This window comes from Ixodes scapularis, unplaced genomic scaffold, assembly GCF_016920785.2.
Source record: "Ixodes scapularis isolate PalLabHiFi unplaced genomic scaffold, ASM1692078v2 PGA_scaffold2__306_contigs__length_199485367, whole genome shotgun sequence".
NCBI classification, from domain to species: Eukaryota; Metazoa; Arthropoda; class Arachnida; order Ixodida; family Ixodidae; genus Ixodes; species Ixodes scapularis.
The window spans coordinates 161,014,051-161,039,283 of record NW_024609857.1 but is presented as its reverse complement, the minus strand read 5'-3'; the positions used below and the strand labels follow the sequence as shown (position 1 = coordinate 161,039,283).

Below are 25,233 nucleotides of genomic sequence, written 5' to 3'. Positions count from 1 at the left end.
TTACTGGAGCCAAGACATTTATGAAAGCACGGTGCAAAAGGACTATCAAGATATTTGCGACCAGATGCCATATTTTCAGAACCGCTCTCTTATTCAAAAGCCATGCGATTTTCTGAAACTCTCAATTGAAAAATGGGGCTCTTTCGCAGTAGTTGATGCCATTCATCCCCACATATTCGTGGGCTTCGCCGGCCATTTTCTCATTGAAAATTTTCAGATTGCTTAGAAGTTTTGAATAAATTAGTTTTGAAAATTCGACATTTGGTCCGTACCACATTTGGGCAGAGACCAAGCGTTTAGCAATGCGTATATGTATACTTTATTTTTGTGGTAAAAAAAGCACATTTTCCATCGCGAACGGTGTAGACCATGAAATCGCTGTTTTGTAGTACTAGTACAGGGGCTACACACAGACCAGAGTTAATGACAAATGCTTGAAACTTTTATTAGGCACAGGCAAACACATTCCCATTTGCATATCAATGCCCCTTATTCCCAATTTATAAACTGAACTGTGTTCTAAACTACAAAAAAAAAAGGTCCATAGAAATTCACTTTTTAAACTTATTTATTATCATTCGTTCAAAGCAGAGAGACACATTTCCAGCTTTGCTTAATAAAATGTAGAGAAAACCATGGAAGCTGAGGACTCTAACATGAAACATCCACATCAAAGGAAGCATGTTGTTATGCACACACTAAGAAAATAAAAGATGGTACAACATGTGGTAAAGTGTGTTTTCTCTGTGCAACAATGGCCCACAGGTTTTGCTAACATGAAAAAGCAGGACCCAAACTAACATCCACAAGGCAGGCTTAGGCTACGGCCGACTTCAGAGCTATGCACGGCGCTGCAGTCTCAAATTTACAAAGTCCCTACAAAAAGATCCACCTCCTGCATTTAGGGCTCACAGATGAATGGATATTTACAAGACAAAAAAAAAACAAAAAACACCCTTGCCCCTTCCAGCCACCTCTGTAGCTAGTTATTGTTTGAAGAGCATGACAACACTCTACGATAATTGATATATTTCCAGGAAACACTCGATTTCATTGCCTAGCACTTGAATGCTACAAAAATTAATGCAGATTAATTCCCAAGCAAATAACATGTGATTTCTTCCACATGTTCCAAACAAATGTGGAGCCTGAAAACACAATGGGATATCTCCAAATGAGAGTGGGCTGTTTCCACTACTCAGGAACGATTTTCAGATGTAGCGTGCAGCAAGGGTAAAACTCATACTTGAAAAGGAAACTTCGGAAAAATAGTTCCTTAATGGGGCACATCGGCAAATGGAGTGCCTTTAATGAGGTGATAGCAGGATGGAGCGATGCGTAATGAATATGATGGCTTAGTGAAATGCTACAACTATGGAAGTTTGAAATAAAAAAATGAGAAGAAAACAAAACCAAAAGGACACTCCATAAGCCCAGGCATTCTTCAAAATCTAAGTATAGAAATGACTGACATTGCTGTTTCAATATAAGCACCGTCCCTTACTAATAAAGGTGAATACAAGTTCCACAGGGGAAGTCCCTTTGACAGAAACTGTCAAACGTGTGTGTGTGTGTATGTTGAAAGGGGCCGTTCAAGAAAGCGCAATAAAAACTACTCTACTCCCAAGATAGTCATTACATCTCACAAAGGAATGCTGTGTTGTACTAGTTAAAACGGAATAGAAACTAAGAAGTCCCACGCCCATATGGAGTCTACTGGTCGATGGACTGCAAAGACTGCAGTAGTTCTTCCAATGCTTTCTTTTAAACGTGGACAGCACTAAACTCTTCGGTACCTCAACGGTCATTGGCAATGCTGCCGCCTCGGAGCAACACCAAATAGAGTCTGTACGACTCGTGTTCTTATGCAGGCAAATTAACACACTGGAATTTACTCCGACAGATCCAGGAACAAAAACCACCGACAGACCAAAAGACAAATGACGCCATTTCCTTCACACAAGACTGGCATGTGCAGCATTTAACAAAACCGTCCCTAAGTGTGTTCAACAACACTCGGCATTAACCATCACGGGTATGGGGATGAGCCCATTTTAAAAACGTGCGAGGTCAGCGTGCCGTTCCGGGCAACGTGGTCGACACTAATTCCACATACTACGCGAGTATTGGCGACACTGTAGCAAGGGTGCGTACTCTTGCCGTTTGTTGCGGTGCATATTCGCAGTGTCACCCTTAGCCTATTTACATTACGCTTCGCGACTCTCGTAAAGCTGCCGCCCAACGTTCCCGCCCTCCTTCAAACGTACGAAAAGAAGCGTCGGGGCTGCAACGCGAGTGGGAAATATGCCACTTCAACTAGGACAAAACAATAGAGCAATGGTAAAATCGTTATCGAATTCATTCTCCCCAAGGTCCTCGCAATCGAGCCTTCGGTCTTCCCGTCGTCTTGGGCGGTGGCCGGGTCCGAAGCTGGCAAACGGTGGGACTTCGCTCTCTTCGAGAGGAAGACCGAAGAAACGAGCGGGAGAAACCCGAGATGGTGAAGCCAGATGAGATGGGGAAGGGCGATGTCAATGACTTTGCGGTGCTCTCCTGCCGGAATGATGGAGGGTCGCTACGTCACTCTCCTCCGCTTTCGCTCGCTCGGGGGTGTGGGGGGCGCCGGCGTGGAGCGGCCCCTCCGCGAGACGCCGTTCACCCCCGCGTCATTCGGCGTGGTCCTCGGGGAGGCTGCGCAGAAAGGGACGGTGAGTTTCGGGCCCGGGGCTTCCCCGAGAATTGCTTTCTCCAATCGAGACGTCGTGCCGGTAAACCTTTCTCTCATGATGTAGAAATATCCATCGTCGACGTTGTCTCGTGGCTACTTCTCGTTTTGTTTCTCAGATTTAGTCATATTTTCGGGGCAAATTAATCTCGCATTTGGATTCGTGGGGTAAAAATATGCTCGAATTTACCACAACAGAATTTTTAGAGAACCCCTTCGACTTCCTTTTAAAGTTTGAAGAAAAACACCCTAAATCTATGCCAGAGACCTGTTCATCACTAAAAGACATAAACTACTTTGACATCGAACAAAGCCTACGGGCTCTTTAGTGGCTCTGTATACTTCGTTAGCAGTGTTTGGAAAAGAATGAGCACAATGTAATAGCTCTCTTCACTTCATCTCACGTTAAAACAATGGCGACAAGTGTCTCGCTTTGAATTGAGCTGCACGAGCGCCTGCCAAAGCTACGAGCACATGCCGTGGTTCAGAGCACAATCCTATAATACCAAACGCAAAGAAAGGAAAGTCAACAAGATACTGCCGCCCATTCTAAGGCCTTCCTTCCAAGCCAACATAAAGAAATAATTTACATGAAATTGACAAAACAGAGGCGAGGATACCCCTTAACTTCATCAAGTAAGTTACAAATGCTTTTCCTTCAATGTTCCTGACAATCTCCCAAGTTTGTTTAGTGAAGCATATTATACAGAAGCGAGCTTAGAACGCCCTAGGCAGCCATTAACAGTTCACCCCCCCCCCCCCCCACCCCGCTAACCTAATTGGGGGGGTGAGGGGGGAGGGAAGGGGAAAGTAGTTAAGTTTGGAGGTAAAAGTTTCAATAGTAGCTAGATATGGAGTAGAGGTATGATTCCCAAAGTAACTAAATTCAGAGGTAGATTTAAAAGAAACAGCCAATTAATTTTGGAGGTGGTCACAAATTGGCCGCCTCAAAATTTTGCCGCACTAGGCAGCTGCGTACTCTGCCTATTGGTGAGTCCACCCCTGGTCTTATAAGTCCCTCGAATGGAGACTGTCAAGACTGGTTCACACATTTGAATTTGAGTGTGATCGTGCACACAGTGCTAGCTCGCAACGATGTACGATGAACACAACGGCACCATCTATCAACTACTCCTGGAGCACTTCCAATCTGCCTACAACTAGACTGAAGCTTTGGCAGTGTTTGCGAGATCAAATCTATGCACTATTTCTCCTAGATAGTTCTAGGAGAAATAGTCGCTTATAACATTGTCAAAAACCTTTTTAAAGCCCGTTATTAAAAAAAAAAAAAGATTACGTTGAAATCTTTGCTGGCGCCATGCTGATTGTCGACGAAATGCGTCAAAATTTAGCGGGGGGGGTTCCAGCTCCAACCTCGCAACGGACCGGACCGTGTACCATCGCAAACTGGAGAGTCGGTCCGTTCTCCCGGGTGTCGGCAATTTCGTGCAAACGACGCGGTCGCTGCGCCTCTGTCTTACCTTGTCGCGTATGTCGCACTTACTAGGAAAACAAAACCATCTGCCTATGCACTGGTGACCTCGCAAGAGGAGTGTGCATCTACGACAGCGCATCATTGGAAGCGTGCCAGAAGACTCTTTCCCTCTAGTAAGAGGGTAAGCGGGCGTAACGAGCAAGGAACAAAGAGGAAGAGCATGGCGGGAACTGCACCGCAGCTGCACGAAACCGGTCCAGTTCGGTTTAAACCACGACTGTGCAAACCAGAGACGGCTGCGTGCACCGGGTCAATAAATGCTAACACGTTTAATATACACGCGGGTTGCAAGTGTTTCCTGTCGGAAAAAAAACGTTGCCTGACCTTCGGAGTGCTGCCTCGAAGTTTCACAGGGTGGAAAAGCCCCTACTCCTCTAACCCTCCTGACCACCGCAAGCAGATCTCGAACTCTGCTCGCTTACACGCGAGAGGCCGACAAGCTCGGTACGTCCGGTCATCCGTCCCTCCCCGCCCCTTCCTCTTCGGCTCGGACGACTCCATAATCACCGTCCAAACGAGAACAGCAGGGTGCGCCTTTCAAACACCCAGCCTCCAGTGTGCAGTCCGTGCCTTCTGCCACGCTTAGGCCGCACGTGTGCACTAGAGGCGCTTGAAACGCCCGGGTGTAGCCGAAAGCAGAAGGCTCTTACTGAAAGCGGGATGACGGAAGCTTCATCCTGCCGGTCTCGCCTTGTCCGTGACTATGGTCAAGAGAACTGGAGTGCACCCCCTTTCGCTTAAGGGGGGACACTGGCTAGAGGTCAAACTTTTGAACTACTCAAGTGATCAAAACGAAATTTTCAGGGGAGATTTAGCTTCAGAAGTAGGTGTACTGTGCAAACTTTCAGCTCCCTAGGACAAATTTACATACCTGCGTAAGATGATGTGTCACTTTTCATTAAGAAATGTATGATATGCAAATGAAGCTAATAAGCATCACTTTGACTGCTTGAATATAAAGTGGGAGATATGGGACCTCGGGCTATCTAGCTTTAATAACTTCAATGCAAATATTTCAGGAAGAGTTATTACCTCAAAATATGAGATGCATATCTGTCCTATGTCAATTTTTGAAAACTTAGTTTTTTATCACTGAGGACTTCAACTTAAAACAAAATAAAGTAGATAGCCCGATTCCCCAGTAAATTTCAGTTCAGAAACATCTTGATTGTGGTACCCAAAAACTTTTACCTTCGAACAAAAGATTCCTTCGTAGAATTTTGCAGCAAAAAGTGGAACTGAGAAAAATGCATTTGAACATTGAACTCCTTTACTTTGTTACTGCCCCACAATGTGTTAAAAATATTTTATATCAATGAAACTATTTGGCGTATGGTTATCAAATTTGGTGTAAGGGTGTTTAATAAGTTTATATAACTGAAAACCTTAAAATTTAAAAATGGATTTAAAAAAAAAAAAAAATTAAAATATAGGCTCATGTTCCCCCTTAAATAAACAATGTTTCGAAAGAGAGCGGCTTTGAGCAAGCGCCGCAGACTCAATCTTGCCCGAACGCGGATGCACGAGCTGGGCTTCCAAGGGAGAAAGCGGGCCTCACCCGGGTACTTGGCGACGGGCGTGGAGGGGCCCTGCCTGCGGGGCGAGTTCCTGACTAGGTCCGGGACGAGCAGGCTGCGCCGCTCCTCCTCCTGGCCGTAGGCCGACATGCGGCCAATGGCGTCCTCCACCCCGGCCAGCTCCTTCTTCAGCGCCTCGTAGTCCTTCTTCTTCAGCGTGAAGGTCGTGTCCTTCTGCTTCTGCTTGTCCAGCTCCGTCTTGGCATCCTTCTGCTTCTTCATCGACACCGCCAGTTTCTTGAGCAGCTCTGCACGGAAATGGCGGGAGGTTGCTTCCATTACCGTAAACAAATTCATTTTCCTAAAAACCTACCGTAAAATACCAAGCAAGCGCCCAATCGACATTGGGAGATAAATGTGAAAAATGGGAAATGGGTGCTTGCTAGGTCCAAGAAACAAAATGCAGAAGGAGCACAAAGACGGACCACCAAACTCGGAATGGCCGTCGTTCGCAGAGTGTGCCAGCATGCGAAAACAAAATTTGGGCGTTCTTTTCGCCAACAATAAAGCGCCCTGCGACACTCAACACAGTTTCGCATCAGCGACACTCAACACGACAACTGGCACGACTGCCCCTAGGCCTAAGCACTTTCATGATTTCCCTATCGGAAAACAGACCACAGGCCATAGCGCGTTCGTTTACATCAATATATGGAATAGGCGAAACATGTCCAAGAACCGGGCAACGTCTCAATCCCAATTTTGTTGGTTATGCGTCGGTTAACCTCTTAATCGCTTTGCAAATCTCCCTCTTGCATCCATTACTTGCACTTGTGTGCTGCCACTCTTGGTTTGACTCGGCTTGGCCTGGACACTTGGCGGCTTAACTGACTTGGCGTCCACGTGGGAAAAAAAAAAAATCAATACTGACGACTGTTTTGGGGGACGCATTCATTATGCCAGTAAGTAAATAAACAAATGGCAGTACACCATACTCATATAGATACCCTAGCCGTGAACGCAATGAAGCAATCGTGCTGCTTCACATGACGCACAATTGTTTTGGTACCCCCGAGTTGTTTCTGCGTTTATTAATCCCATTTGCGTGCAGGGTGCCGCGCCATTGCGCGGCAGAGGATCTACGGCAACAGCGTGCTGAAATGCGAGACACCGACCCACGGGTTTCCGAACTATGAGAAATTCTGAAGCACGTAGATCCGTCTCGCATGTCCATCGTCTCTTTGGCGCTGGTAAAAAGCGATCACTTGTACAGTAACCGTTTTTGCGGTGAGGACTATGAAAGGCGATCCGCTCAGTGGTGGTCCAGCCAGTTTTCAGTTTGTTTTTGTGCATTTTGAAACTGGAAAAATATTTCAAAAAAATTTATCATGGGAAATACTCTCCCCATGGTTAGGGAGAGATATATATATACACACATAGCACACCACTTCCAATGACAAAAATAATGTATTTGGAAAATATTTTCCGAATCCACCTTACGCAAACTTCGCAAAATACTGAGCCCGCAAAAATGTAGTTAATTTTAGGGTTGTGCGAATATTCAAAATTTCGAATAGTAATTTTGAATAATAGACTATTTGATATTCACTCGGAGAAGAACTGCACTATTTGTGTTTTTTGAAGTGTTGATTGCGGTGGGTTAGCCCCGTTGAGTGCGCTTCTTACCGAGCACCGGTGCACAGCGGAGAAGCAATCCCCGTGGAAGCGAGCTCCGCGGGTGTTGCTTCTCTGCATTACATCGATGCTCAATGAGAAGCGCACTCAACAGGGAACCCGCGTCAATAAACACTTGGAAAAACATGAATACAGCCGACCGTTTTTTTTGGACTCCGATAATTCAGACTTGTTCGATATTTCAGATCTAAAGGAGGAACCGTGACTTACCCCATAGAAATAGTGCATATTCACTACCAATGTTTCGGACAGCTTGAAGTCCGAAAGTTCAATTATTCTGACAAAATCGTCGCAAGCGATCAGCGGGAAACACCACCGAGAAGCTGCCATTTCGAATTCTATGTTGGCTGCAAATGGACTGGCTTGGTTTGGCAGCGCTACTTGAGTACTCTCGAGTCCTAGCGCTAGGTGACGCTATGCTAGCCCTTTTTTTCCATTTAGCTGCACATCATCATCATCATCATCATTATGATTTTGCTTTGTTTCCTTCCATCCCTTCGTACCTCCACCCCACTTTCGCGTTGCCAGTCGCCAATTTGCACTCGTGGATTAGCAACTTTCATCTCGTTCGGACAACGCTGGCTTGGACGTCATGGCCCTATCTGTTCTTCTTCTGCCGCCGCGATGTGCTGTTAAGAAGCGTAGAAAGTACTCGACCATAATGCTAGAAAAGAAGGCAGCGATTCTCAAGCTAACAGAAAGTTGCCAAATGCAAACGGAGGCGTAACCTAAAACAAGGCACGCAGGCGTAACCTGGAGCAAGGCAATATTTAGAGCTTTTTTAAGCTCACTTGGAAGTAATAAAGGCAGGTTTTTCAATCTGCCAATTTTTTGGACTGTTATATTATTTAGACGTTTTCTCAGTCCCAACTAAGTCCGAATAATCGGTCGGCGACTGTATCGCAATGGCGTTCTTGGAAGAAAAGCATACATTCAAAGCGGGATAATGCATGCGTGCCGGCTGTATTTGGGAATAAATGGAAACTTTGTGAATGTGAATATCTACATTGTAGTAAAAGTTCCAAAATTAAACTGACTGTTATGCGAGAGTATACTATGTAAGGCAGAGATGCCCTTTCAACGTGCGTTCAACATGCGCAATTATTTCTTTTTTGACTCGAGATTAAAGAAGGAATATTTTCTATAGCAAGATTTGTAAATTCACTCAATTGGGTATAGTTGGCCATCTCTATAGGATTCATTTTATGTCAAATCCGTCGTTTACTTCTGATTCCAAGACATCAGACCTTATGAAGACACAGTTAAAAAATATAGATAAACTTAGCTACTAAATGAACACGTGGAACAACCTTCACAAGTTTAGCTGGGTTTTCGTCTAAGCATTACGCAATGGTAGCGAAAGGCGTGGAAAAACTATTCGATATTCGAATCAAAAAAATATTCGGCCAAAACCAGTATTCGCTTCAAACTCAAAATCCGCTATTTGCACAAGACTAAGCAATTTACAGTAGCTAAACTGATGCTTGCCCTAAAGGCTCATTTAGAGTTTGACGCTTATGGCGCACCAGTGATGACACATGCGCACGATTTTAGATTTCAAAAGAGTCTACTAGCTGACCACGAGAAAAAGAAGACCCCAAAAAACACAAGGAACTTATTTGCCAGTGAGTAGGAAGCAAATAAATACTAAGTATGCATTTCTTTTACTTTGGCGTTTTCATTTGGATCATTGATCGATCGTATGAATTTCGAAGGATACAAATATTTTCAGCGACCCCGAGATTCGTATCATCGAGATTCCGCTGCAAAACCGGGCTCGAGGATTCATTTTCGGGGTTTATTGGCATTTACCGAAAACATGCAACTTCAGTTACAAGCAAAGCTCTGCACCTCTTACGCCGTGGGCGACTTCAGTGCCCCCAAAAAAGACGATGGAAGGGGCGTCCCGACTCACGTATCTGCTCCTGGATGCGATCGACGTCCTTGACGGGGGGCTCCCCAAACACGTTGCCCTGCAGCTGGGCCAGGGAGGGCGCCCTGTTCTGGGCACCTCCAAACTTGCCCGTGCTCGCAATGCGCTCCCCCGTCCGGGCCAGCAGCGTCGGGCACGCGGAGAACTTGGTCACCTAAGAGAGCGGGACGAAAGGACACGTGCACATTACCACGAGAGATCTTCCTACGTGCATGGTACGGTGAGTTGGCAGTTTTGTTGTTGGTGCATTTGACGCTTTGTGTCTTGCTTTTCTCGACGGCAACAAGACTGAGCTTGTACGGAGTGTGCCCACACAATACCTTCAAAAAGACAGTGTTGGCTGTTCAACACTCTCCCAGCATAACAAAGATACACTGACAAAAGTAGTTGACTAAAAAGTAGCTTGTCACGATGTTTCCAAATAAACCCCCGAAGCAAACAACTATCAGCTCACTAGCTGCGCTAAACTGCTCTTTGAGACACGGACCTTTTATGGTTAAAGCCGAATTTTAAAAATTAATGTCGACATGCCCTTCTTTTTTTTTTTTAAGTTAAAGACACTATACTGCAATTAGAGTGAATGTTTAAACAAATTTCAAGGGACCCCAAGAAAAGTTGGTTTTAAGTGAAAGTTCATTCAAGAGAATGCATTAAACAAAATGGGGCTTTGATGGGGAATTTTATGGAAGTTTGTTCATCTGAATAGCTTGTACAGCTGGAGTTTTGTTCAAGTGACATTTCACTGTACATGTGCATACCAATGCACCACTCCCCTAGGTAACAAGCCCAGAGCCCCTGAAAAGAAAAAAAAAAAATGTTCTTATTTTGTTTAACAATTTAAGGGGGGACGCGGGTCCTAAAAATGCAAAAAATCGCAAAAAAGTTCTTTTTTCAAAAATCCCGTATTTGGGTGCCTTACATATCCAGGCACCTCGGTCCGAAATATTATAGCGTAATTCAAACTCAAAGACACGCGTGTCAAAAAATAAATTCTATGCAAAAAAAAAAAAAAAAAATTCTTAGTGCAATATTGATGGCACGAGACGCGATTTAGTCGGCAGTCACCTCCTTTCCACTTGTTTTCTCTCTCGGCATTTCGGGCGCGTGAAGGAGAAGTGAAGCGGCTTCGCCTTCACGACCAAGATAGTCGTTCCGGAATGACCAGTGACGTCATGGACTTCGCGCGCAGAATTTCAAATCAATCTCTCGCCGTCAACCAAAAAAAAAACATTATTTTTTTTTCGCATAATATTTCTTTTTTGACTTGCGTGTCCCAACCAGACTGTTTAAAAAAAAACTTTTTTTTTTCTTTTCAGTGGTTCTTCAAGATCTAGGCAAAATTCAACCAGTGTGAACAAGCTCTGCTGTCGAACCTGGATATAATGAATTCAAAGGGGACCACAAAATAGTTTGATATAACGACAATTCGATATACAGTTAACTTTCGTTACTTGGACCTCTGTAAATTCAACCTTTCGTTTAATTCTATCGTGTTCAGAGGTCCCGGCGAGCGCCCATATATTTCTATGGGAGGAAACGTTCGATAGTTCAAACTCTGGAAGACTTCACATTGGATAATTCGTCCCGAGCGAATGCGCGCCGGCTCACATTGCCCGGCACCACAGCAGAAAGACCACCAACGTAGGGCGAAACACGGGCCCTTTGCTGCGAAGCCGAACGTGCGCAAATATGCGCCTGCCCCTCTACACCGTGGAGACGGACCGTAGCGAATGACACGAGCCAGCGGGATTAATCTGGTGTGGAGTAGCGTGGAGAACATAGCACGTGTTTGGGCCGGAGACAGCGAGCACTTTCAAAGCGCTTTTCTGTAGCCTTGTGAAGGTCCATCTTGCGTGCCAGAAAACGCAAGTTCTCTTTTATTTATTTTTTTCTTCTTTCTTGTTATATTTTTTTTTCTATCACTGACGGCCTGGCCACCCGGTGCCAACTTCAGCTTTCTCAGCGCGCGCCCTCAAAGCGAAAGCGCTTTTCTGTAGAATCGTGTGCAATCCATCAAGCGCGTAAAAAAACTCGGGTTCTGATTTCCTTTTTTTTTGTTATTTTTCTCTGTTGCCGACAGTCTGCCCAGCACCAAAGTCAGCTCGTTAAACTTACTTTTTTCAATTTTTTTTTTTTTTTTTTTGTGGTGGCCGATTTTTTTGGGACGTGCAGTTTAGTTACGCTGCCCTCCGGAGCATGCTTTTGAACACGGATTGCGCAGACTGCAGCAGACCATCCGTGAGTACTTTGGACAATGAAAGAAAGCTTAATTTTTAACGTTTTCTGACCTTTTTTTTAATTCGATCCTTCGGATAATTTGACCGAATTTCAAGGTCCCGTCGAGGTCGAATCAACAAAAGTTTACTGCACAAAAGTATGTTAACTTAAGATCCAACTGAAATTTCAGTGCATCTCTGCAAATAGAGCGAATTCTGACAAACCAAAGTTTACCATGTGGCGCATCCAAGCACCACTAGATACAATAGAACCTTGTTAAAGCGTAGTCGGTAAAAACCACGAGTGTCGGCACACGTGCGAGCAATTTGTCGTGCTTTTGCGTGCGCATGGTGACGATTACATTGCACAAGCAACAAAACACGAAAGAAAAAAAATTGAGAGTGGGATGCCATCAACAATAAAGCAACTATCTCCTCATTAAAAAAAAAAGTCAAACAAGCAAAAAAAAAATATTGACGAAAATTAAAAACAAGTGAGAAAAGGCAAACAAAAAAAATCAGCAAAAGGAAAAGGTAAACAAGGCTAAACAAGGCATTCAAAGCACAACTGCACAATTGCTGTCAACGCACTAAACTAACTCAAAATGTTTTTTTCGGGGCTAGGGAGTCGAGGCAAAGTGCCGTCTTTCTCTGTTACCTCTGTTACCACGGCCGAATCGTTTTTCCTCGGCGTATGCAAACCGTGCAGGCGACGGCAGTGTTCGAGGAAAGTCTCCCCACCGGGGCCACGGCGCGTAGTTCAATACGTCGAATGTACCGGGTGGTGGAGCTCGATACAGACACGCAAGCCTTCCATACTGTCACACAATATTTCCGAGTTTGTTCGAAATAGGGCAATGTTCCGAAATGCCCGGGTTCCATATCGTCGGGTTCGACCACACTCTGTTCGTGCCTAAGCTGACCGGACCGATCGACAACCTCCATTTCATCACCTGATCCGACTCTCCGTGCGGCTAAGGGCAGGAGCGCAATCGCACGGCAAAACAAAGACGCACGACTGGTTCAACGAGCACATGGCTTCATCCGCACCGACGGTGTGCAGGAACGTCACTCACCTCCGTCCTGTACTTGGTGGCGTCGTCCAGCGTGTCCAGTACGATTGCGTCGCCAATGAAGTTTGCAAACACTGCCGGACAAACAGTGAGGAAAGGGTGAAACTTGGAGCCAAGCACGAGAGACAATTACAAGACCGGAATGCGAGGCAAACCGGGGACCCACGGGCCGAGCGGCCACTCACCAGATCGGCACACTTCCGGATCTTTCTGGAACATGAAGTAGTCCAGGGCAAACTTGGGGTTTCCCGTGGGGACGAAAGACTTGTTCCTCATGTGAGGGAGTAGACTGCGGAGAGTCGTGAGAGTCAGCTCAAGCTCCACGTGAGAGTATGAGACACCAATTTGAAGTAAAAAAAATAAAAAATGTCCACTGCCTCGAGAAAAAAAAAATCTGTGCTTCTACGCAGTTCACTAACCTGGGCAGATTCCGCCTGCGAATGGAGTCGACTGCAACGACCTGCTGCTTCCCGTTAGTTTTTCGGTAGACATCTTTTGCCTAAAGGAGAAGGGATAAAAGCAGCCAATTAATTTCAAAAGCCTGGGAATTCCTTCAAACTTTTGTGAAAACGTGAGAAGTAACACGACTGCAAAATGCTTGTTGTAGAAGGGCAATAGCAAACGGGAGTAGATCCTTCAGGCCGAAGTCAAACGCACACAGGGTGTCTAAAATTTGTAAAAATTTGTTAAAGCTACACTATTGTGGTCTTTGAAGCTGAGATATACGGGCAAAGAGACATAATAAATACGGCTTAATGGGGGACACATCCAAGAAAAAAAAATTCTGCAAAAAAAGTTGATTTTGAGAAATGCCATATTTACATCCACCAACATCTAGAGTATTCCCAGAAAGTTTCATTAGTTTAAACTGCATAGTTAATTTTTTATACATTATTTTCTGTCCACTGATGCCAAAGAAAAGGTAGGGGTTGGAGCACTTTCAACACATTTTTCTCAGTTCAGCTTTTTGGCAGTAATAAAACTATCGCTTCAGTATGAAACCATTAAGGCTTAATATTTGTGGCTTATATGCCGAAATATTATAAAGCTGGTATCTATAAACTTAGATTTTGCATTTCCATGTTCCTTTATTATGAAAAATCATAATTTGCAAAACTAGGTAAATGTGAAAAAAAAAAAAAAAATTGTAAATCCTTTTTTACTTGAAAAACCTTTTTTCATCTTTTCATAGTAACTGGCAACAAATATTCCAGTATAAACTCCACCAGAAAAATATGTGGTTATCAACACCATTGCTCAATGATAGATTCACTGAGCAGATCCTATGCAAAGCTATGCTTTACTTTGTTCTGGGCATATAGCACGTCATAAATTGGTTCACAGGGTTGAAACTTTGCACGCCCTCCTTTTATATGGCTACAAACTCCTCCTGCAAATATCACGCCGATTGAGTGAGTAGTTCAAAAGTTGACATTTCCAAGTTCCATTCCCTCTCAACACGGCAACTCGGATCACTAACTAAAATTTGAATATGGTTCCAATTGAACACTTGTTTAGCATCATCGAAAACCACTCAAATCAGTCAATTTTAGAAACACTCGAAACGCGTAGGAAGCACAGGGACGCTTGTGCAACGGGCGCGAGGCTGGCGGTGCAAGAACGTAAGTGGTAAGATTATCGTCCTCATTTTCACTATGCGCCTGCACAGAAAGCATCAGTGTAGCTTTTGCATCTTTTTCTTTTATTTTACAAAACAGCGTAAAACTTAATTTTGAACATCCTGTATATGCCACTAGCTATTCATATTGATGTAGACCTCTGGCACACCACTTGGAGCACAGCAAAAGGAATTATATGCAATAACGGCAACTCGACGAGACAGGTTCTATGAAAAACTGAGAACAAGGTAAAAATTTGGAGACTCAAAAACAGCAGCATTACTATATAAGCTCCCCAATGGGATGCTACTGCACGGATGATCACGCGACGCAATGCAAATAAATAACATCCGCTGGCGCTACATTTCGACGACATTGCGTCACGATTGACCGAACATTTCGGCGACGTTGCGTCGTGCCGTCTCTCGTAAACCACAGCCGACCACGTGCAAAACAGCTAGCACCAAACGAGTTCTTGGGGAGGTGCTGCCCCAACTGCTCAGTCGCATCGGCGTGTCTGTTCTTCGCTCGGTAACGTTCTCTCTAACGGGCCGCTTCACGTTCACGCACGGCACGACCTCGACGTCGAACGCGTTCCATCCTAACGACCGGGCAAAGATTGTCATCGGCGCTTCCGTGTCGACGACGTTTTCTCTCGCAAGCGCGTTCCCACTGTCGAGCGGCCGCCCCGTTCTTGCACGCAAGGGCTTGGAGTGCCGAGGGAACGGGCGACCGAAGGCGAGAGAGCGGGGCGCGAGAAGCGCCATTGCATGACCCCCGGCGCAATTGCGATTCACCAAATGCACTATGTCTCAACCGCGACTAATATCGGCGAAAGGGCGAGGCTATCGTCACTGTACTCGCCCTCTCTCAGCACTGAAATTGCCCGTGATACACGAGTGCATGCTCCATTCGTTTGCGGCAACACTGCACTCGCTCGGTACAGTTGACGCTGTAAAAAACGAGCTGCACCTTTTCCATGGTGTTTGTCACCACAACGTCGATGTCTCCCCTCATGTGCCACGACAACACAGCTGCCACGTCGTCCTCTTCTACCCAGGCAAGATGACCAATCTGTAAATCACCGTGCAAGGAAAAAAGGGAATGCTAAATGAATGGAGTTCAGCATCTTCAACCGAGCATACAAAATTATCATTCAAATAGAGCAGAAAATTTAATTTATACGCTATTGAATCTTCATAATCCAGTGTCTACTCCAAAGGCACGCTAAAATGAGTGCCAAACGAAAGTTCACAAACTACACCATGTCTAGTAGGTAAACTCAGTACAGTATAATTGTGAGGATCGGCCGCACTCGCGAAAGGAACGCACCCCCAAACCTAAAAAAAAAAAAAATACTCAATAATCTTTTTTTTTAAAATTTATTTATGTATTATTTTTTAATTCCCTAAGGGCATCAGCCCAAAATGAAGAGATAAATGGTGAAAAACATGAGGTGGGCTATCTCCGGGAACGAGACAGCAGAACGTTAAAATTAATGATAAACACAGGGGCACCAGCTACAAACCACGTGACACGGGAACTGATACCGCATATCGCAGACACAGCAAATTCACGTTTCACAACGCAACAAACGCACGAGAATTGGCTACGAACTCGTGTGCTGCGGGAAAGGATACCACAGACTGCGGACGCAACAGATTCCGTGTTTTACGGTGCAATAAACATGCGGAAACCGACTTCAAGCTTCTGTGCCATGAGAACCGATATCGCGTGCGCGGATTGAGGACAAAAAATGCGGGAAGTCGCTGAGAATGTGCGCGTTACGGGAAAAGATATTGGACGCGCAGGTCGCGGACAAAAACGGGGAAATCCGCCGCGAACTCGCTTGTCGCACACACTGGCACTACAGATCGCGCAATTGATGCGACGTCCGACGGGAGTCGAGGAGTGGGTAATGTTTCAGAATCTTTATGTTACGGACATTTAGCCCGAGAAACGGGATGGGCGATCTCTCGGGGGAGGGCACCCTTACGGGATTTCACGGTAGTCACACTCTCCTTTTTCAAAGTGTGCCAACCGCTTCCGCGGCATGCAGACGTTCGGCTCTCCATCTCTACATGCCTCCACCATGTTCGGGAATACGGTGTCGATAAGATCTGCGTACAATGCTGGTTCCAAGCGAGACAAAGAGTCTGGGGCGGGCTAACTGGTACGCTGCAGCCGTTCGACCTCAGCATCAAACGGTCCTTTAGGTAAGGAGTTTCCAAACTCTATTATCGAGAGGAATCCCTAACTGGCCTGACCCAAAGCTGAGGAACTCCTGCTGGTCTTGGAATTCATGCGATAAAGGAGTACAGAAGCCTCGAGACCTTGTTAACTTACAGGCATAAATAAATGACTCAGATCTGCTAAAAAGTGCTTAAACTGTAAAAACACTTTACTTGGTGGCAAATCCGATTGAAAAATTCTAGCAAAAAAAGGTCTGGTAAAAATTCAAAATTCCATCTAAAAAAAAAAGAACAACAGAGAGCTTCACATTTGCACTTAGAAAAAAGGGCTCTCACCTTGCCGAGCACGTCGGGTTCTTCGGGGTAAGCTGCCGGCATGAATGCCCTCTTGTTCTTGTTGTCCAGGGCCTGCCTCTGCACCTCGCACGTCTTGATTGCTGGCCCCACATGTTGTTCCTAGTGGAAGAATCAAGCAGGACAAGTCACTACCAGTTACTGGAAACGCATCCACGATTCGTCTCGTACATCGCGAGACAAGAGGCAAGCCTTCCGTCTTTCAATATGGCCGCCGATCAACTCTTTCAGACTCGGCAGGATCGTGCAAAAACCACTATTATTGTGTGAATTTCAATCATAATATATTAAGTTCCCAGGCAAATTCCACTTGGTATTGACAATTTTCCATTTGTTTGACGGAAGTATTAAATTCCTGTACGATTTCCGCCTTGTAGTGGCCAGTTTGTGCAAAGAGCAAAGATGTAGTTGACGTCACCTGGCAGCAAGGTCGTTGCAATACCAAGCCTGTCGGCAGAAGGCACTCGCACGCAAATGACACTATAGTCAGATGCAAGTTAAGAAGGGGAGGGAGAAAGGGAAGGGGGGGGTTCTCAAACATTTGACAGGCTTACCCCCCCACCCCTCTGGAAACACCTGCATCCGCCTGCCAGCCACTGTTCCCCCACAAAGCATAAATAGTTTGTGTCCGTGACTCTGACACTGCCACGAAAACACTGCACTGACGTCACATGACTCGTTATGGCTACTGCCTACCCTTGTTGGTCCAAGCAGTGATTCCATACTGTGCCTGGTACGTGGCAGCATTTATTTAAAGTATCGTTAAAGGAGAGTCCCGCCTCAGTTTTTCAATGCCACTGTTCTGCCTCAAAGTCGGTTCAACACATTAATAGACACATCTTAATTAGTAACCCAAAGTGCAGGTCACGGAATTTATTTTTTTCCGCGAGGTTAATAAAGTTCTAAATTTGGTCCGAGTGGCTTTACTGGCGACACTGGAAACGTGATGTCAAATGTTGTAATAAGAGGCAATACGGGGGCATTTACAGCTTGTTCTTGATGAGCTACAAGAAGTGTTATGGTATTAAATGAAGATTAATTAAACTCACGCCACAAAACTAAAAAAAAAAAAAAAAGAAGCACGCGCAACGCACTGGTTTTTGGACCGCCAGCTCGACTCGCAGGTGACATCACCCCCCCCGAAGAGCGCAGGAAACGTTTAATGTTAGTTCTGGCATCACCTTTACTTGCCGTTTTCTCAATAGCTACTTTGAACTTGGAGACAACAAATAGCAAGCCAGGAGGAGCAAAGACTGGTCGTTCCGAAAATGTGTTTCGTTTGGGAAGCTTAAAAAACCGCCAGACTCGTATCTGACTAGAGGCTGGCAACTAGGCAGCCATGGCAGCTAGAGACGAACCTACACAGACTGGACCATAGAACAACCTCGCCGAGCGCTCGGCGAATGTGCGACGCCACCGCAACCTCAGCTTAGAAGAGGCACTTCTGCTGTGCACCCGAAGAGCTGCAGCGAGGTTGTCGCACGTGCGGAAAGACCAAGGTTCCCTCGATGCACTGCGGTGGCAGCGGCATAGCCAAGCTGGCCGGTGAGATCGGTCTAGGGTAGAACCAGAACGTACAAATCGAGCACGCAGGTCAAAGCCAAAATGGCAGCCCCTCGGTTCTCTCTGGACGTCTGGGAGTGCTAACCGAGACCGAAAAATTAAGGAACCAGTTGTATGGCGTCGGAAATTTTAGTTGCTGTTATACACTAAGTCAATAAGGTGAGCAACGATCTTGCGAAGGCATCCAGATAAGTGAGTTTGTGTGAAAGTTTGGCCCCTAAAAATCATTCAGCGACAGTTCTCGCCTATCTATTCAGACTGTCTATAAATGTGCCAAGAGGACTAACATCGACGCAGTGACAATCAAAATGTAACACCACGCTTAAAGACCAACGAAATGAGGGTACCTCTCGGATAGAATTGCTGTTGAACCCTATCCTCCTCAGCTCTCCCCTGAACTTTGATTCTTCCGTCTGCGCATCACGTATCACGGCTGGAAAAAGAAATGAGCGGAAGAAGCATTATTGCTGTTCATGCCGGGAGCAATAACTGTACAGAGTATCAAGGCAGACCAGCACACTAGAGACAACTTACCTTCTAACTCGGTGTAAATATTTTTTGTTGTCTGGAAGAGGTCCTCGAATGTCTGCAACTGCTTCAGCAGTTCAGTTCGCTTCTTCGTGAGCTTCGCCATCTCTTCTTGCTTTGATGCATCTGTACAAACAGCAATAAAAAGTCTTTGTAAAGAGCACTCTGCAAGTTATAGTCAATTTTCTATTCACCAAGCTCAAATAGTGACCATATATGCATATTATACAATCATTCTGAACAGCTATACACATATTAATTTATTTACTTATTTATTCATTAGCACCTTGAAGGTTACAAACAAGGTGCTACACATTATCAAAAAAAGGCAGACCTTCACAACAAACTCAGCACTGTAGTTTAGGTATCAATAGAAAAAAAATAATTCAAAGGTGCTGAATATGCACATTCAAAATCACATGCCCCTCAAATACCCACAATGTTCTAATCATAAGCAAATGTTTGAATATACTCCAAATTAGAAGGAGAGGGTCAAAAAAAAAAAAAAGGCACTTCAGATTTTTAGGTTTCAAAACACTCATCTTCAAGATTCAAAATCTTCAAGATTCAAAAGAGCCCACAGCAGCCTTCCATTCAACCATCTACTGGTATGGTAAATGCTTACAAAGCTTGCACACTCCATTACTGAGAAGGCAGGTGAAATGTATGAAACAATGACCCAAGCAACCTTAACCTTCTAAGCCAGCCAGGTTCAGTTCCTACAGTTAAAACTCTATCTAACAAAGCTAAGGGGAGCCACAAATTATTTCGTTAAATCGGGAGCTTCGTCACATTAAAAATGGAATTTTTGCGTCCTTAAATTTGGTACTCCTAGTTTTATTGTGATCGCACCCAGAGAGCTACTGCAATACTCCATTCCCAAAATGCTCACGTGCCGAAAACGCGATTCGTGCGTGTATGAATTTAGTTCATGAAGACGACCTGCACTGCCAGTGTGTGAAGGAAACCCTGGAACTTTCTCTAACGCCACACTCCGTGCCCCTTCATCAGCAAACTGTGAGAGCTAGCCAGGGCTCCCACCGAAGTCCACATGTTCCACCAGAGACGCAAAAAGAGTGCCCTTTTCGATCCAAGCGCAAATGATTTCTGTGTTTTCTTCGAGGGTGCACACTTTTTTTTCTTCTTCGAGTCTTCATTCCGCGGCGATGCAGAAGTCACTGAGACGAGCGCACAACAACAGCGTCTCTTTCCGATGCTTAGCATCCAGCGTGCACTCGTTGCATTCTGTCTATCGTTGGTTGTGAGTGCAAGCTCAAAGATCACAACACACAGGAGTGTCAAGTAGAAAGCTTACGCCGGAGATGCAACGACCGAAAGACCCCTCTGCCGTTCTTGTCTTGGCAACGTCCTGCCATTCGTGTCTGCCGCATCTGCCGTTAGGCCTAATGGGGGGGCGAACCACTACCGATCGTAAAAGAAACGAAACCGAACGACTGGCTACCTTCGTCGGTGACGTGGGACAAGGATGAAACCCCACAAAGCAGCTGGCGCCTTTCATTTTCCCGTAAAAACGAAACTAATCGTCCCCCCCTCTCCAGCATTCGCCCTGCTAAAGTGGAAAGCGGTGTGACCATTGTGCCACCGACAATGGGGTGGCACAATCTTATTGCTGGCATGCCGGCAACGAACTCTGAGGCACTCTAAACAAAAAAAACATTTGAAATTACCCCATTTTCACTTACAGTCACCAACCGATTTTTCGGATGCATTTGATTATTCGGATGTTTTTGCCATTTTGTCATTCACCCCATAGAATTAATGTATAACATTGACCGAAATTTCGGACGCCATAAAGCTTATTGATCGATATTTCAGACATAATTTGCGTGATTTCCTCAGTTTACATTTTGGTTGTCTTGATTTTGCCCTGTTTCCATTTTTGGTTCTCTTAATTTTGCCCTGTAGCCTCGATATTGTGTCCTACGCAATAAACAAGCTGGGTTGAGGCTATAGTCGGGCTTTCCGGTTCCACTATAGCCAACATGGCCGTTTTCTGCCCATTCTTAAGGTCATTCCAGTTGTTCTCCTGGTTTATGTTTTTCAGGTGCGACCACGAGAAGAGTGGCAGTTTGCCGTTTTTGTGGTTTTTGAGTGCGAAGGTTTTTTGCCAATAGGCTTGGTATTGAAGCGAGCTTAGTGGACTAAACGTTGTCTACAAATGTGCCAAATGGCGCTAACTTCAACTTTGGTGTTTGTGCCAAAGAAGACGCCGACAAAGCGCAGCACCGCGATGGAACAGAGAAACAAACAAGTGAAAAGTGAATATAAAGCAGAAGGTGCACGCAAACTTAAATTTAACATAAAGCAAATGGAAAGTGGCCATTACGCAGCGGAATATGCACGGAAATTTGATAATTTGGCCGAAATCGATTTTTCGGACCACTTGATTATTCGGACAATTTCGGGGTCCCTTCCGAGTACGAAAAATCAGCAGTGATGTGATTGGCCTAAGCCATTTTGGAGTACCTTTTGGAGCAGCCAAAACAGTGTTTTGAAACAGCAAAAGTGGCCTTTGGTGCAGCCAAAACAGTGTTTCGGTGCAGAAAAAGCGACTTTTGGGGCAGGTATTCTTAGAAAAATAAATATTTGTTTTAAGTCCTGGACAAACGAAGGGTACTTTGTGTTGTGTTGTGAAGAAACTCGCTGCTTGTGTTTTTACTGCCGAGACATCCCGCAAGTATACAGTGCTGTAAGCATCTTCAAACAAACAGTGTCTTCTCGAACGAAAAATTGGTGTCTTTGTGGTGTTGCCACGACATAGTTGACATTTAGACACTAAAATATGGGCTAGAATTTCGTTCCGGTACTCCCTTAAAAGGTTCACACACTTGCGCTTGACCCCGATTGACTGAGGCGGGATCTGTTTTTAAGCCTTTTGCGACGGCTTACGATTGGCTGCATTGCTGTGCATCCGGTCGTAAGCCGCCCTAAGAGGCTTAAAAGCCAGTCTTATCTCAGTCAGTCGGAGTCAGACTCAAGTGTGTGAACGGGCCTTTAAGGAATGTATACAAAGGGGGTCACCATTGTAGAAGAGGAAGGGCACTTCGTAGTGAGGTAAGGCCGTCTTCACTTGCGACTTGGGGAACGACGGCGTGAACCGCAAGATGTACTGGAAGCCATCTACTCCTTCGGTGTTCTCCTGAATTTGCAGGTTCTGTTGAGAGAAGGGAGCAGAGAACCACTGTCATAACCATAGCATAGAGGCCCTATTGGGCAGGAGATCGAACTATAGGGGGCGCTCTGACCCGTTTGTTTTCCCCACGCTTGGTGTTTACTCAACACAAGGCCTGTGCACATGCCGACAGGCCTTATGGGCATGGTCATGTCATCTTCTACAATAGAGCGCGGGGCGCAGTTTAATAAAAAAAATACTAACAATCGACGAAGCGACGTTAAGTGCCGGATCTATCCCCAGAGAATGCGAGCTTGACCCACTTCGGCTTTTGTGATGAGCTGGGATCGTGCATGCTGCATTGTTCATGCACGCCGAGTGGAAACAAAAGGGCCCCTCCTCCCCTTCGCCGGAGAACACGAACTCCAGCCGAACGCTGACGCCGCGTTCGGTTATGTCGGCCGAACGCTGCGTCATTGTATTTGTTGTCCCCATCCGTGTAGTTGTTAGGTTAACCGCTTGGGGCATCACGGTCTGTCCTCCTCCCCAATAGCTCGTGCCCGGTCGTGGCCATAGACCTTTCCAAAAAGAGCTCTCTGGCCGGTGCCATTTTGTTACTCTCACTACCCCTATCAGCCAGAAGTTTCTGCCACCCTTTTGGGCTGTGGCAACCTGGTCAGCAAGACTCTTTACCTGCATTGTATGCTCGGAGTTCGCTGTCCTTCCTAGGAAGCTTTTTCTTTATTTGCTCTTAAGGGACGCTTACCTTTTAAAGCGATAGCTTTACAGACAACACTTTGCAGAGATTTTTAGCTCGTCGGCTGTCATCGCCGATATGAAAAAACCGTTCTTCTCTCCCCCCCTTAGCACAAGTAGAGGGAAATAGAATCTTCCTATCGGCCGCGCCGCGCGAAGAGAGAAAAGAGGGGGCCCCGCCATCTTACTATACTCGGCGACAACTTTTCTTGGCAATGCAGTGGGAGGTACAGGCCCGCGTCCCTTCTCCCATTTTGAGTGTATGCAGGCTCTCCTCCTCCCCCATTTCGGGGGAGAGGAGAGCCCGCGCACACTCAAAATGGGAGAGGGGACGCGGGCCTCTACCTTCCACTGCATTGCCAAGAAAAGTTGTCGCGGAGTATAGCAATGTGTCGACGAAGGGAGTGTCTCCTTGTCGTCTGCTTCAAACAGTTGTTTTCAAATATACTTGCGTTATACGAAATCTGGCAGTATCTAGTTGCTACGCATAATGTTGGATGGTTTTAGAAACTTTCACCGCGTTCAATTTCACAGTAAGGTGAAATTGAACTCCTTGAACCCAGCTCGAAATGTAAAGCTATTCTGCTAAAATTTGTCGCCTTACAGCCGCCTTCCCCGCAGAGCTTCATCTCGTTTCTCTGCTTGTGTTTCTGTCTCCCCCTCATCTCTCAACTTCAACATTATCCCTTCCCTTTATCGCTCAACATCACGGGGGAAACCTACAAGAAAAACATACACCTACCCCTGCGTTGCCACAGCCGCACTTTTCCTAATGGCACTGGCGTTTTGAGGCTCGCATTTGCCAAGCGAGTGCTCACCCGTCCCGGTTCACGGCGGCCACCACCGTGAGCTGGCACGCACTTGCAGTGCCCCAGCTTACCCAGTTACTTCACGGATCACCGAGCACTCGTGACGGTTGTCAGTGGCCTCCACGACGACAATGGGAATGAACTACGTCGCACCTCCGTCCCCAGGTATGCGACGGCTTTATTTTGCCTGCATTACGCGACCGTGCTACAGCTATAGGTTTTACCTCTTCGCACATCGTGGGTGAAAAATATGAATTCTTTGTTATCTTCCACTGTGAGAACCAGGGAATACCAGGGCTCGGAGCCTGCAAAGACTCCGTGGAAAAAGTATGAAAAGAGCAAATGTCGAATGGCAGGCCGTTCGACGTTCTTTGAGGAATATCTCCGCCGACTTAATCCCTGGAAAGCCATCACGGTTTTCGCAAAAAAATAGCTCATCTGGTGCAGGGTAGGGGACAGTTCAGACACCTTTGCTTCGGTGATGTGCAAAAAAACAAGCTCTCTTCAAAACTTGCTCTAAAACTTGTCCAGATTTCGTCCGATCGTCGTGATGCGACTCGTCAACACTACATTGGATATGCTGTGTTATTTGAGATCTTTCTCAAATTAACCCTGTTTGGATAAGGCGGCACCTTGGGGTACATACAATGTGTTGTTTGATTGATGAGACTCGTATTTTATGTTGTGAGTGGGGAATGCCCATGCCTTTCAGCTATCTTGTGTGGTCCAATATTTTCGACAGTCAAAACCTCTGTAGACTGGCACGGTTGAGTATTTGGCGGCAAGAAACATTTGTGTAAAATGGAACAAACATTGCAGTTGTAATGGTTCTGTCATGCACAGACTCGCTAAAATTAGCTTTTATTTTATTTGTTCCCAGAAATGGTAAAACGCTTCCTCAAAGGCCACGAAAATTTTTTTTCGCCATAATACACACAAAAAACAATAAAACGCCACAATTTAGCCGCTAACAATGACAGGAATTGCACCTATGCAGACTGCCACAGCCCATTGACAAGAAGCTCCACAGCTCAACGCAGTTGGATAACACTAACATACACTCTCAAAAACAAGGATGCGCGATATAAATTGTCTGGTTGGAGAGTGCCACTGGAAAGGTCTATACTGTTGAGTTATTTAGAAAAATGTCAATAAACGTCTGCCAATGCAACATTAGAATATAGGAAACATAAAACAGAACCTGGCTATATGATATTTCCTTCCCCTAAAGGTCATCCTGATGTCACTGTAGTCGCAAGGCTTTTGTCTTTTTCTTACAAACATTTACAAGCAGGCCACAATTCAAAAGTTAGTCTAGCCATCGTGGGTGGAAAACACTTTGTTGGGGCACTAGCCTTGCAGATGAGAGCACACCCTAGCAAGGCTTAACTAGTAACACACGATACACAGACCAACAGTAGAAACATTTATTCTCGGCACGAGATTGCCAAAGTGAAAATATTGTTTCACAGCCATTCTTCAATGCCAGCAGCCCAGCTTTTGTGTAAGAAATATCGCCGTTTTAGCACAAACAAAAGCTATTTTTTCACTTTTACAACAGGCATTACGACCAAATGAAACCAATATGCGTTCCTGTAAACTACCAACAAAGAATACATTTCACT

At 45.4% G+C, this 25,233-nt stretch overlaps 1 protein-coding gene across 1 annotated transcript in view; it reads right to left on the bottom strand.

Annotated features, from left to right (window-relative positions):
• Window positions 1-550: 550 nt before the first annotated feature.
• LOC8053711 (structural maintenance of chromosomes flexible hinge domain-containing protein 1) overlaps window positions 551-25,233 on the bottom strand; it is a 122,065-nt gene continuing 97,382 nt past the window's right edge. The window contains 11 exon segments of the mRNA XM_029983900.4: window positions 551-2,691; window positions 5,779-6,045; window positions 9,348-9,519; window positions 12,658-12,728; window positions 12,840-12,943; window positions 13,074-13,153; window positions 15,246-15,347; window positions 16,802-16,921; window positions 18,730-18,815; window positions 18,917-19,036; window positions 21,953-22,085. Coding sequence (XP_029839760.2) covers window positions 2,576-2,691; window positions 5,779-6,045; window positions 9,348-9,519; window positions 12,658-12,728; window positions 12,840-12,943; window positions 13,074-13,153; window positions 15,246-15,347; window positions 16,802-16,921; window positions 18,730-18,815; window positions 18,917-19,036; window positions 21,953-22,085 — 1,371 coding nt within the window. The 3' untranslated portion in view covers window positions 551-2,575.